Source organism: Schistocerca nitens, chromosome 8, assembly GCF_023898315.1.
Source record: "Schistocerca nitens isolate TAMUIC-IGC-003100 chromosome 8, iqSchNite1.1, whole genome shotgun sequence".
In the NCBI taxonomy this organism is placed as follows: Eukaryota; Metazoa; Arthropoda; class Insecta; order Orthoptera; family Acrididae; genus Schistocerca; species Schistocerca nitens.
In genome coordinates, this window is record NC_064621.1 from 330,387,504 (window position 1) to 330,402,727 (window position 15,224).

General features: G+C 41.6%; 1 protein-coding gene across 1 annotated transcript in view; it reads left to right on the forward strand.

Annotated features, from left to right (window-relative positions):
• LOC126199552 (fat-like cadherin-related tumor suppressor homolog) overlaps positions 1–15,224 on the forward strand; it is a 345,418-nt gene that overhangs the window by 218,728 nt on the left and 111,466 nt on the right. The window contains exon 11 of the mRNA XM_049936473.1: positions 13,945–14,189. Within this exon, the coding sequence (XP_049792430.1) occupies positions 13,945–14,189 (245 nt within the window). The remainder of the gene's footprint in view (positions 1–13,944; positions 14,190–15,224) is intronic.

The following is a 15,224-nucleotide window of genomic DNA, read 5'->3' on the forward strand; positions in this document are numbered from 1 at the left end:
GCCAACTGTAGCTGGTAGCCCATGTCGCTACCAGTGATGTGTGTCACTATGGGTTGGTGGAGATTCTCTCTGGTTTCGGGTGGTTAGCGGAAAGGTAAGGACTGCCAGTCTTGCTTCCAAGATTAAGGCGGAGCTCACCATCTGCAGCATCGTCAACAGAACTGACCGTGGTCCTTTGGTGCAGACTCATGTGGAGGATCTGAATCAGAGGCTCAGGCGGTTCTGTGACCGTGTAGGCTGCAAATTCCTTGACTTGCGACATTGGGTGGTGGGTTTCCAGGTTCTGCTTAATAGGTCAGGAGTCCACTACACACAGGAAGCAGCTACATGGGTAGTGGGGGCTGTGTGGAAGGGATTGGGTGGTTTTTTAGGTTAGAGGGTCTCGGGAAACCACAGAAAGGGCATCTGTCTAAAAGAGGGCAGGTAAAACACAGTAAGGCAGTTGTAGAAATGATCAGTATTCTAGTTGTAAATTGTCGTAGCTGTGTTGGGAAAGAACCAGAGCTCCAAGCCCTAATAGAATGCACTGAAGCTCAAACAGTTATAGGTACAGAAAGTTGGCTAAAGCCAGAAATAAGTTCTGCCAATTTTTTTTTTTCTGCCAAATTTTTTTCAAATGATCTAACAGTGTTTAGAAAGGATAGATTATTGCTGTCAGAAGTAGTTTGCCTTATAGTGAAAATGAAGTAGATAGTTCTTGTGAAATAGTATGGGTAGCGGTTGTACTTGACAATAGGACTAATCTATTAATTGTATCATTGTACCGGCCCCCCGACTCAGAAGATATAGTTGCTGAACAGTTCAAAGAAAACTTGAGTCTCATTTCAAATAGGTACCCCACTCGTACAATTATAGTTGGTGGCGACTTCAATCCATCCTTGATATGCTGCCAGTGGCAGGCATAATACGTCATCCTAAATTGTACTGAATTCTTTCTCAGAAAATTATTTTGAACAATTAGTTCATGTGCCTACTCAAAGTGTAAATGGTTCTGAAAGCCTACTTGACCTCTTAGCAACAAATAATCCTGGACAAATAGGGAGTATCATGACGAATACAGGGATTAGTGACCACTAGGCAGTTGCCACTAGGCTGAATACTGTAACACCCACAACCATAAAAAGAAACACGAAGTACATCCATTTAAAAAGCTGATAAAAAGGCTCTTAATGCCTTTTTAAGAGACAGTCTCCTTCTGATCTTATCATGTAAGCATAGAAAAGATGTGGAATGATTTCAAGAGAGATATGTACCAGATAAATTAATAATTAATGGTACTGATCCCCCATTGTACACAAAATGGGTCAGATCACTGTTGCAGAAGCAACGAAAAAAGCATGCCAAATTTAAAAGGATGCAAAATCCCCAAGATTGGCAAAGTTTTGCAGAAGTTCGAAATATAGTGTGTACTTCAATGCGAGATGCTCATAATAATTTCAACAACGAAACTCTGTCTTGAAGTCTGGCAGAAAACTCAAAAGAGATTCTGCTCACACATAAAGCACACCAGGGACAAGACGCAATCAATACCTTCACTGTGTGATAGCAACGGTGAAGTCGATGATGACAGTGCCACCAAAGCAGAGTTATTGAAGCACGGTTTTCCGAAACTCCTTCACCAAAGAAGAGGAAGTAAATATTCCCGAATTCCAATCAAGAACAACTTCAAAGTTGAGAAACATAGAAGAAGATATCCTCGCTGTAGCAAAGCCGCTTAAATCACTTAATAAAGGCAAGGCTTCCAGTCCAGATGGTATACTAGTCAGGTTCCTTTCAGAGTATGTAGATGCAATAGCTCCATATTTAGCAATTATATACAACCGCTCGCTCACAGAAAGTTCCGTACCTAAAGACTCGAAAGTTGCTCAAGTCACACCAATACCCAAAAAGGGAAATAGGAGTAATCCATTGAATTACAGGCCCATATCACTTACATTGATTTGCAGTAGGGTTTTGGAACATATGCTGTATTCGAACATTATGAAGTACCTCAAAGAAAATGATTTATTGACACATAGTCAGCACGAATTCAGAAAATATCGTTCTTGTGGAACACAACTAGCTCTTTATATTCATGAAGTAATGAGTCCTATCAACAGGGGATGTCAAATTGACTCCATATTTTTAGATTTTCAGAAGGCTTTGGACACCGTTCCCCACAAGTGTCTTCTAAACAAACTGTTTGCCTATGGAATATCGCCTCAGTTGTGTGATTGGATTCGTAATTTCCCATCAGAATGGTCACAGTTTGTAGTAATAGATGGAACGTCATTGAGTAAAATAGAAGTAATATCTGGCGTTCCCCAAGAAAGTGTTATAGGCCCTCTATTGTTCCTGATCTATATTAACGACATAGGAGACAATCTGAGTAGCCCTCTTAGATCATTTGCAGATGATGCTGTCATTTACCATTTTGTAAAGTCATCAGATGACCAAAATGAATTGCAAAATGATTTAGGTAAGATATCTGTGTGGTGCGAAAAGTGGCTATTGACCCTGAATAAAGAAAAGTGCGAAGTTATTCACATGAGTACTAAAAAAATCCACTAAATTTTGATCACACAATAAGTCACACAAATCTGAAGGCTGTAAATTCAACTAAATACTTAGGGATTACAATTACAAATAACCTTAGCTGGAACAATCACATAGATAATATTGTAGGTAGAGCAAACCAAAGACTGTGATTCATTGACAGAGAACTTGGAAGGTGCAACAGATCTACTAAAGGGACTGCTTACACTACACTTGTCTGCCCTATTCTGGAGTATTGCTGTGCGGAGTGGGATCCGTATCAGGTGAGACTGGCAGATGATGTTGAAAAAGTTCAAAGAAGGGCAGCTAGTTTTGTATTATTGTAAAATTGGGGGGGGGGGGGGGATAGTGCCACAGACATGATACGTGAATTGGAGTGGCAATCAAAACAAAGGCGTTTTTCGTTGGGACAGGATCTTCTCATGTTTTCTCCTTTGAGTGTAAAAGCATTCTGTTGGCACCCACCTACGTAGGGAGAAATGATCATCATGATAAAATAAGAGAAATTAGGACTCACACAGAAAAATTTAAGTGCTCATTTTTCCTGCATGCTGTTTGAGAGTGGAACGAGGGAGAGATAGCTTGAAGGTGGTTCATTGTACCCTCTGCTAGGCACTTAATTGTGAATAGCAGAGCAATCACGTAGATGTAGATGTAGACGTGGTTGCATGAGTGATTTGGAAGCAATCTCCTTTGTAGACTGATTGCACTTCCCAAGTATACTATCAATAAACCAAAGTCTACCACCTGCTTTACCCACAACTCAGCCTATGTGATCATTCCATTTCATATCACTACAAAGTATTACACCCAGGTATTTATATGAGATGGCTGATCCCAACAGTGAATTCTTGATATTATAGTCATAGGATACTATGTTTTATTGTTTTGTAAAGTGCACAGTTTTACATGTTTGAACGTTTAAAGCAAGTTACCATTATTTGCATCACTTTGAAACCTTATCAATATTTGACTGAATATTTATGCAGGTTCTTTCAGTACTTCATTATACACTCAAGAGCCAAGGAAACAGCGACACCTACCTAATATCGTGTAGGGCCCCTGCAGGCATGCAGAAGTGCCACAGCATAACATATCATGGACTCAACTAACATTTGAAGTAGTGCCAAAGGAAATTGACACAATGAATCCTGCAGGGCTGTCCATAAATCCATATGAGTACAAGGGAGTGGAGATCTCTTCTGAACAGTATGTCACAAGGCATCCCAGATATGCTCAACAATGTTCATGTCTGGGAAGTTTAGTGGCCAACAGAAGTGTTTCAACTGTCATGTTGAATGATTTTCTCCAGTCGTTGTTGGTCCCATCCTTGCAGGATCTTTTATCTGGCCACAGTGTGATGTTGGAGATTTGATGTTTTACTGGTTTTCTGATATTCATGGTACACTCATGAAATGGTCGTATGGGAAAAATCCCTACTTCATTGGTACCTTGGAGATGCTGCGTCCCATCACTCATGCACCGACTATAACATCACATTCAAACTCACTTAAATTTTGATATCCTGCCATTGTAGCAGCAGTAACCAATCTAATATTGTGCCAGCCAGACACTTGTTCTCTTGTATAGGCACTGCCGATCACAATGCCGTATTCTGCCTGTTTACCTGTCTCTGTGTATCAGTATGCATCCATATACCAGTTTCTATGACACGTTATTGTAGATAACTGCATCATCTGCTAAAACTCTGAGGTTACTACGAGGCGTGTTTTCTAAGTAAGTACCATTTTGAAATTAAAAAAAGACACGCTAAGATATCTCAATAACTTTATTTTTACATGAAAGCCTGTACCTTAATCTACTTTTCTACATAATTTATGTCAATATTGAGGCACTTGTCATAATGTGTACATGTACGTGCGGATGGATATGTGTGTGTGTGCGAGTGTATACCCCTTTTTTCCCCCTAAGGTAAGTCTTTCCGCTCCCGGGATTGGAATGACTCCTTACCCTCTCCCTTAAAACCCACATCCTTTCGTCTTTCCCTCTCCTTCCCTCTTTCCTGATGAGGCAACAGTTTGTTGCGAAAGCTTGAATTTCATGTGTATGTTTGTGTTTGTTTGTGTGTCTATCGACCTGCCAGCACTTTCGTTCGGTAAGTCACATCATCTGTGTTTTTAGATATATTTTTCCCACGTGGAATGTTTCCCTCTATTATATACATAGATAAATACATAGACAACTGTTGTATGTCCCATAGTTTTATCTGATGGTGAATTTTTATAGTCCCAATTTCTAATTAGATGGTAAATGAATTTTGAAGTTTGACCAGCATGCAATAGGCTTATAACATGTTTCTTAAAACACATTTTATACTTAAATATATTATCTCAGAATGATTAGTCATTGTAATTCTGGAGTACTGAATAGGCTTTATAAATGTAATATTTGTGTAATTATACAGGACTCTATGCATAATGCACATCTAATGTCTGTACAAAAAATTTTTTATGAGCCGTTGCATGCACTTCATGTATAATTTGTTCTCCTTTGAGAACAGGTGCCTCGAGATTGGTCTGAATTTGGCTGATATTGAGAGTCTAAGAAAATAATGAATATAGCTGTGCACAATATGATACAGTTCTTAACATCAAAATATCTAACATGCGCTGCACACATAACAACACTTGTCACAAACTGTGCTGCATGCAGTGTGGCTGTGAGTTGTCAATAAAAATCAACCAATAGCAATTATTACTTAGTATTTATCATTTCTGGAAGTTTCTCAAAATTGCTCATGATTTTAATGTTCATATGTTCTGGAGTTTAAATGTGTGTATAAGTAGCAGCACCATGAGGTCACTTCTGTTCTGGCTGTATGCTGATGTCTGTAACAAACATGTTTTCAGTGATAAGTGTTGTACTTCAGTGACATTATTGGGAAATAACAGTCCTCCATACAGAATGTCTGGCCCTGTACCATGTCATGAAACTCAATATGACAGAAACTGATAAAATCACACATTTGATGAAAGGAGTCACAGAATACTTGTACCAAGCTCTTCTTTTAAAGAAAGTCACAACAACAGAGGAATTCATCAAGTGGTACCAGCAACAGGCATAAGGTGGTCAAGGAGAACTGTGGATCACCAAATGTTATGAACAGCCACAACTCATCCCTGAAGGTATGTTCATAAGGACAGCTGAACCAGTCCAGGAAATGCAGCTTAAGCCATCAATGAAGATTCATTCTCCACTTCAAATGCCAATAGAACCTGGCCTGACCAATGAATAACATTGGTCAGTGATAGCCATTCTGTGCCAATGTTCAGATGCTTTTCAATCCAGAGATGGAAAAAACAGATCAAATGGCCCAATGTAAAGTATTGTTTCAGCACTGCCTAATATATCAACAATAATTAATTTTTGAAAGTATAATGTAAAAGGATAGATAAAAATCTACTTATCAAGCAGCAGCAGAAGCACATGCATATAAAAGGTATTAAAAGTTTGCAAGCTTTCAGAGCCAGTGGTTCCTTCTTCTGGCAGAAGGGTTGAAGGGGAAGAAAGACTCCTTTTCGTTCACCCCTCTTACTTCCCCTTCAAGTCTCCTGCCAGAAGAAGGGGCCACTGGCTCCAAAGGCTGCCTTTAACACTGTTTATGTATGTGTTCTCCTAGCACTGGTTGGTGAGCAGATTTTTTATCTATCCAGTTACATTATGTTTCAACACCAGAGATCATCCATCAGTTAGCCAGTTCTCACACCTGCTGAGTGACAAATAAGCCAGGGGAAAGCAGGGGAGATGTTGCAAAATGATATCATTCAACCTCCAGAGAGCCTGGACCCTCTTCTGTGGTCACTGTGATGGAGGATGTCACATGTGATGGGGTTTCTGTATTGACTACAGGCAACTAAACAAAATATGTCTGCCCATTACCATTCATTGATGACACCGTGTACTGCTTGAAAAGACAAAAATATTTCTCATCTATGGACATGGTGACAGTCTACTGGCAAATTGGGATTGATGTGGCTGACTGGAAAAAAACTGCCTTCATAACTTTTCACAACTTCTATAGGTTCAGAATTATGCCATTTGGGCTCTAGCCACCTTCAGGCACAGGATGGACAATCTACTTTGACACATTAAATGGGCAATGTGTCTTTGCTGTCTGGATGTCATTGTTGTTTTTTTACAGATATCCGAAGAACATCTAAGCTGCCTGACAGCTGTGTTGAGTGTGTTCAAACAGGTCTCCACCTGAGTCCAAGAAGCTGCCTCTTCACTACCCGAGAAATAAACATGTTGAGGCATCGAGTCTTCACTACCTGAGAAATAAAAATATTGAGGCATTGAGTGAATGGTGATGGAGTCTGTACTGAAACAAAAAATTTCCTCAGTCCTCAGCAAATTTGTGATGTGAGATGATTTTTCAGAATGTGCCTGCTATACCAGTGATTCATAAAGGACTTCCATACAAGGCACATTCCGTGCAGTAACTATCACGGGGAGACACCAAATTTTCCATGAAAGAAGTGCAACAAAGACCTTGTCTTGTCTGCAAGATGACAATAACATTTTCTCCAGTACTAGTATTCTGTGATGAGAATTCAGAGACAGAACTTCACATCCATGCTAGTCCTTAAGGAATAGGTGCACTTCCAGCAAAAATTCAGGAAAATGCTGAAAAGGTGATAGCTTATGCTTTGAGATACTCCCCAACTCGTAGAGGAACTAATCTACAACTGAGAAAGAGGCCCTTGCAATTGTCTGAGCCATGAACAAGTTCCAACCATATTTATTTGGCAAATTCATCATTGTGATAGACCACTATTCTCTATGCTGGCTGGTTAGCCTGAAGAATCCATCAGGTTGACTGGCAAGAGGGGCACTAAGGCTTCAGGAATACAACTTCACAGTGGTACACAAGAATGGTAGCAAACACAAGGGCACTGACTACTCTTCAAGGAAACCTATGCTGGAACACAATAGTGTGCATAAAATGTTAGTCATTTCTCTATTAAATGACATTTATGCTGAACAGCTGCTTCAAAGCATGAGGAAGCAAAGGAGAATTTCAGCTAATAAATGGCACATTGTATAAGAGGAAACAAGATTAATGTAGCTGAACACCTATCACCAGCTATTGTGAAGTACACTCCTGGAAATGGAAAAAAGAATACATTGACACCGGTGTGTCAGACCCACCATACTTGCTCCCGACACTGCGAGAGGGCTGTACAAGCAATGATCACACGCACGGCACAGCGGACACACCAGGAACCGCGGTGTTGGCCGTCGAATGGCGCTAGCTGCGCAGCATTTGTGCACCGCCGCCGTCAGTGTCAGCCAGTTTGCCGTGGCATACGGAGCTCCATCGCAGTCTTTAACACTGGTAGCATGCCGCGACAGCGTGGACGTGAACCGTATGTGCAGTTGACGGACTTTGAGAGAGGGCGTATAGTGGGCATGCGGGAGGCCGGGTGGACGTACCGCCGAATTGCTCAACACGTGGGGCGTGAGGTCTCCACAGTACATCGATGTTGTCGCCAGTGGTCGGCGGAAGGTGCACGTGCCCGTCGACCTGGGACTGGACCGCAGCGACGCACGGATGCACGCCAAGACCATAGGATCCTACGCAGTGCCGTAGGGGACCGCACCGCCACTTCCCAGCAAATTAGGGACACTGTTGCTCCTGGGGTATCGGCGAGGACCATTCGCAACCGTCTCCATGAAGCTGGGCTACGGTCCCGCACACCGTTAGGCCGTCTTCCGCTCACGCCCCAACATCGTGCAGCCCGCCTCCAGTGGTGTCGCGACAGGGGTGAATGGAGGGACGAATGGAGACGTGTCGTCTTCAGCGATGAGAGTCACTTCTGCCTTGGTGCCAATGATGGTCGTATGCGTGTTTGGCGCCGTGCAGGTGAGCGCCACAATCAGGACTGCATACGACCGAGGCACACAGGGCCAACACCCGGCATCATGGTGTGGGGAGCGATCTCCTACACTGGCCGTACACCACTGGTGATCGTCGAGGGGACACTGAATAGTGCACGGTACATCCAAACCGTCATCGAACCCATCGTTCTACCATTCCTAGACCGGCAAGGGAACTTGCTGTTCCAACAGGACAATGCACGTCCGCATGTATCCCGTGCCACCCAACGTGCTCTAGAAGGTGTAAGTCAACTACCCTGGCCAGCAAGATCTCCGGATCTGTCCCCCATTGAGCATGTTTGGGACTGGATGAAGCGTCGTCTCACGCTGTCTGCACGTCCAGCACGAACGCTGGTCCAACTGAGGCGCCAGGTGGAAATGGCATGGCAAGCCGTTCCACAGGACTACATCCAGCATCTCTACGATCGTCTGCATGGGAGAATAGCAGCCTGCATTGCTGCGAAAGGTGGATATACACTGTACTAGTGCCGACATTGTGCATGCTTTGTTGCCTGTGTCTATGTGCCTGTGGTTCTGTCAGTGTGATCATGTGATGTATCTGACCCCAGGAATGTGTCAATAAAGTTTCCCCTTCCTGGGACAATGAATTCACGGTGTTCTTATTTCAATTTCCAGGAGTGTATTTCCACAACACTCCAACATTGTCTGACCTGGTATTTGTGAAAACTCTAGACAGAACCAGACACAGGTGTCACTGGCGAGGTGTCTGCTGGTCCATCAGTATTATATGAGTCACTGTAAGGAATGCCAATTCCAAAAGCATAGCTACTGCTACCTCCCGGGCACCTAGTACCAATTCTGCCTGCAGCAGCACCCTCCCTCCAAACTGAAATTGACCCCGTGGGGAGGTTCCAAAAGGTGACAGATTGGAACTGATGGTTATTAGTCTGCATTGAATACCTCACATAGTGTGGTCTCACCAAAGCTGTGCTGACTGCAGAAGCTCTGGAAATTCGAGGTTCCTTATGGAAGACTTGATTTTGAAGCATGGATCACCCCTTATGATAATTTCTGACCGTGGAAAGTTTTACGATCACAGCCAGTGTCAGAGGTAATTTCATTTTATGACCTCACCCACATGATGACAATTGCCTACCATCCACATATGATATTGTCTCACAGAATGCTTTAATAAGATGTTGGCAAATATGCTCTCAGTGTATGTTGATGTCAGACAGAGAAAGTGGGACACAGTACTGCCCAGCAAAGCAAGACACTTTAGGAATCACACCATTCTTTTTTCTCTATTGTTGAGAGGCCAAAATAACAATGGATGCATAGTTCTCATTTCAACTGTAGGATACCCAGAATGACCATGTGAAACACCTCATTGCCAGGATGGAAGAATTGTGTTTGGAACCTGGAACCCCAAGAGAAAGACCAAGATTCCTATTATGACAAGTACCAGCTACTGAGAAACAACCTGGGAGACTTGGTATGAATTGTTACACCTGTGCAGTAAGTAGGACTGTTGGGAAAGCTGCTACAGCACTACTTTAGGCTGTATTATATCCTTTGAAGGTTTTTTTGACGCTAATTGGACACTACACATTAAGCTAAGGGTTATGACCAGCAAGAAGACAAAAGTGCAGATATGTCACAAATCTTCAATGGGGAGAGTTATTTTCAATGCTTGTCATAATGGAGAGAGTGTGACAAAATAACGAGAATGCAAGGATGTGCTAGCACTGCCATATAGAGGTCCATCGACTAGGTCTAGATCCAGGATGTTGTAGTCATCTCCAACAAGATCTTCTGAAACAGTGGGTCACTGTTTCTCCAGGGGAGGGAACTGTAACTTAGAAGTTAGTGGTGCTGTCTGGCATGCTGTGGGTCACCAGTTCAAACCCAAACACACCAGGAATTATTTGTTATTTAGTATTTGTCATTTCTGGAAGATTAATGAAACTTATGTTAGTAATGTTTTTATCTTCTGGAGTATTGTATGTTTGTGTAAATATCAGCATTCTGGCTGTACATAGGTGTTTGTAATAAACATGTTTTCAGTGCTGAATGCTGCACTTCATTGATGACCCTGCTTTTGGATTTGGACTCGATATGGTTATGACATGACATTGTTTGCTGCAAACTATGCAACACAGCACACTGCCTAGGGTTTGAAGCTTCAACAATCAATTTCTTTTAGTGCAAAACAGTGGTTTGATCAAGACATAATGATTTTGAAAATACTACAGATTGCTGGACTTTTAGGCTATGTAGTACAGTTGACTATTCCATAGATCTGTTTTCTACTGTAAGTACTTCTAAGTTCAGCATTATTTTTAAGTAATGGATTTAAATGGGGGACGTCCACAACAAAAAATTAACAAAGCCAAAATTAGTGGGAGTAGGATTATACGTGAAGCGTTCAATGAATATGAATGTACAACTCTATCAACCAACGTGATAGAAAATCCTAAGAAGTTCTGGTCTTTCATAATATCAGTTGTAACGCTGTTGCTAATTTTGCTCAGCAAACAGCTCCAGTGCAGCCGTATGTGAGCAAGCAAGCAAATGTGGAGGTGCTGAGGTGTACTTTCACAAGCGGTCTTGTTTGTACTCCACAAGGCAGCTGAGATGAGCTGCACAATCATGGTGACATTGCAGAAAGGCCATGCAACTACAGATTAGACTGTAGAGCATTCCACATCACTGAGACATAAGATGATGATCTGTATGTGCCTGGAAGAACTGTGTCAGCACAACAAGCTTGCTATTAATCACTATAAATACCATCCAATTCTAGTACAGTTATATGCAGTCTGGGTGCATCCTCTGCAAGATCGGCTCTATGCGAGCCTCATTATGGTCCAGCCAGCGGCTGATGCCAGTCTGGGCAGCCATCTCCAACAGACCACTTCATGGTTCTAAGTCTGTGCCTGTGGATGTAGAACGACATAATGGATGAGCCGTCCCCAGGCTACACAGTAACAACTGATCTCCTGCCATGGAGGGCATGGAGGGCAGCGATTCACAGTCAGGGAAGTGCTGCCACCATCCACCCACACCAGTGCGAGCTTCTAACACTGTAGCAGCGGACACCTATGAGAATTCACCAAAACATTCATGTCATTTGCACTGTTCAATCACAGGCACATCGTGCTGATTCAGGCATGGGCTACTGAGTATGGCAAACAGTGTCAGCAAAGTAGGACATGGACATCAAATGGCCATCCCACCCCTGTGACCTTCCAACAGCAATGGCGCCACTAGCGAACCACACACCTGAAGAAGCATATCCAAAGGCATTGCAGCATTACAGCATTGTAACTCAAGACAATAAAAGATGATATATCTTAGAGTTGAGTTTTCTAGCAACCTGTGCCCAGCACCGCCACCACCACAACCTGCCACTTCATCACATGTACAGTAGCAGCCCCACTCATCCCAGATCTTTATACTATAAACTGATTGAAGCCGTCTGTCTAGACACTCTGTGAACATAGTGGCACTGAAACAGAGAATGACACAGAAAAGGTAGAAATACTGAACACCTTTTTGAAAAACTGTTTCACCAAGGAAGATCATACTGTAGCTCCTCCTTTAAGTCTTCTCATGAGAGACAAAATAACACATATCAAAATAAGTAACAAAAGGATAGAAAAGCCACTGAAATCATTCAACAGATGAAAGGCCACTGGACCTGATGGGATACCAATTCGATTCTACACAGAGTATGTGAAAGCAAGTGCCCCTCTTCTGGCAGCAGTCTCTAGAGGAACGAAGTGTTCCTAATGATTGGGAAAAAGCATGGTCATTCCCATTTTCAAGAATGGTTGTTGAGCAAGATGCACAAAACTGATATCACTCTGTTGCAGAATTCTGAAAAATAGTTTATGATCACATATTATGCCATTTCTGTATGAACCAACAGGCTTTCTGAAAGCTACAATCATGTGAAATCCAGCTCACCCTGTTCATCCATGAGACTACCGAGACGCACTCTGTTCATCCATGAGACTAACGAGATGCATTCGATATAGTTCTGCAGGTGCCTAATGAACAAAATATGAGTTTACAGAATATCAGACCAACTACACTGAAGAGTTTCTAGCAAACAGAACATAGCATGTCATTCTTAACAAAAAGAAGTCCTTAAACAAATTGGGGCTTGGCCCAGGGGAGTGTTATAGGACCATAGTTTTTCACAATACATATAAATGACCTAGTAGACAACATCAGAAGTTTCATGAGGCTTTTCATGGATAATGCTTTTGTATACTGAGAAATCGCAATGCTAGAAATTTGTAGCACACTGCAGGAAGACCTACAGAGGATCGATGCTTGGTGCAGGGACTTGCAATTTACCTTCAATGCAAACAAATGCAGTGTATTCCAAATAATTGGACATAAAGACCCTTTATTATATGATTACAGAACTGCAGAACAATCACTGAAAGCAATTACTGTGTAGGGGAATAAATATGGAACGATCTCAAGTGGAACGACCACATAAAATTAATCACAGGTGAGGCAGATGCCAGACTAAGATTCATTGGAAGAATCCTAAGGAAATGTAGTCCATCGGCAAAGGAAGTAGCTTACAGGACCCTCATTCAACCAATACTTGAATTCTGATGATCAGTACGGGATCCAGACCAGACAGAACTGATAGATGAAACAGTGAAGATCCAAAGAAGGGCAGCATGTTTCATTACAGATTCATTTAGTAAGTGCAGAAGTGTCAGAGATGCCCAGCCATCTCCAGTGGCAGATATGCAAGAGAGGCATTTTGGATCACAGTAGGTCTACTGTTAAAATTCCGAGGGCATACATTCCTAGCAGAGTGAACCAATATATTGTTTCCTCCTCTGTTTATCTTGTGAATAGACCAGGAAGATAAAACTGGAGAGATTTGAGCCCACATGGAGTCTTACCAGCAACCATTCTTTGCATGTACCATATGTGACAGAAACAAGAAAAAGGGGAAGTGACACTGGTACACAAAAGTACCCTCCACCACACACCATAAGATGGTTTGTGGAATGTAGATGTAGATGTGGAACTCATGGTTAGTGTCACTGCCTGTTAGTGTCACTGCCTCTAGATTCCAGGGCCTGGGTTTGATTCCCAGCTGGGTTGGAGGTTTTCTTCAGTCAGGGACTGGATATTATGTTGTTGTAATCATTTTATCTTATCTTCATCAATATGCAAGTTGCTGAAATGATGTCAAATAGAAAGACTTGCACCAGGCGAATGAAAATGCCCAGATGGGATCATCTGGCAATTAATGTCATATGTTCAGTTAATTTCAATGGAGGATCAAAAATGCTTCTCCTTTTATCATTGTACAAGTGATTGAAAAATTATCTGCAGTATTTGTAAGCTGTAAAGAAGCAATGCGTATCATACCAGCAGTCTAAAAGAACATTATAAAATATTGACACTCTGTACACTATATTCATAATAACAGATCAGTGCAATAAATAAACATGTACACTAGTGTAGAAATATGGTCAAATATTTATTTTTTCTTTCTCTCTGTAGGGAGACTGTGGAAGAGCACGTACTCACTGTAATGGTTCGAGATCAGGGGACACCATCTAAAAGAAATTATGCCCGAGTTATTGTGACTGTTCATGACCACAATGATCACCCACCAGAGTTCACAAGCCAACTCATTCAAGGAAAAGTTTTTGAAACATCAAGTATAGGAACTGCAGTTGTTCAGGTGTATGCAATTGACAGAGACAGAGGAGAAAATGCCAAAATAAAATATTCAATTACGTCAGGTAACCTACATCATTTATTTGATCTATATGATGCAACTAATTTTAAAGTAATCAATTTGTAAGTTAACATAGTATATGAAACAGAACCAAAATAATATGTGGTTAATGACAACAACTCTGTAGCTAACCATGACAGTTGAGAGAGAGAGAGAGAGAGAGGGAGAGAGAGAGAGAGTGTGTGTGTGTGTGTGAGAGAGAGAGAGAGAGAGAGAGAGAGAGAGAGAGAGAGAGAGAGGGAGGCTGATATTGTGAGTATTACAAAACCCTTAAGAGTTTCGTGGCCACTTGTGATGATTTTTCTGATGTTTCTCCATGCCAGCTCATGTGGCTGACATTTTTCAAAGTTTCACCCTTAATTGTCAGCAACAAATGGTGAAGCTTTGACAATGACAGCCACTTGTGCTGTACTTGTGCAAGTAGTATGAAACAGAATGAGGGCTAGATGATGTCACAGTTGGAGAAAACGGTGGATCGTAAACATAATGAGTTGAGAGAAAGTAGTATTCAGTTACGAAAGTATTCTTGTGGCAGAATGGGTGAACTAAAATGTCCAGAGAGATGGAGAGGAATGGAAGAATGATAGGATACAGTGAGCTCAAAAATTAAAAGATAAAATATTCCTAACCATTAATTAGCTGATGCTGTAAGCCCTAGAAAAGATAAAACACTGGCAGTGAAGTACAAAACATGGAATACGTAGTTACACAATTTATAATGCACCATAAAAAGAGTATTGTTCATTTCCCCAAAAAAGGTATCATTGCAAGTAATATGAAAATGATACGTTAATGGCTGATAGAAATTAAAGGATTGACAAAGTATATTAGGAGTCACAGGAGTTAATTCAGAGTAGGAAATTAATAAATGAAAGGGACACTGCAAAGAACAGGATTTGAAAATACAAGGGAGGCAGCAGTTTAGGGGTCATAAAAAAAGAAACTAGAATTTTTTGTAAAGTGCCTTATTAACAGTATTTGTATTTTGACAGTTGATAACTTTTCATGTGAAACAGACAAGGCATTGTTGCCGTCACTT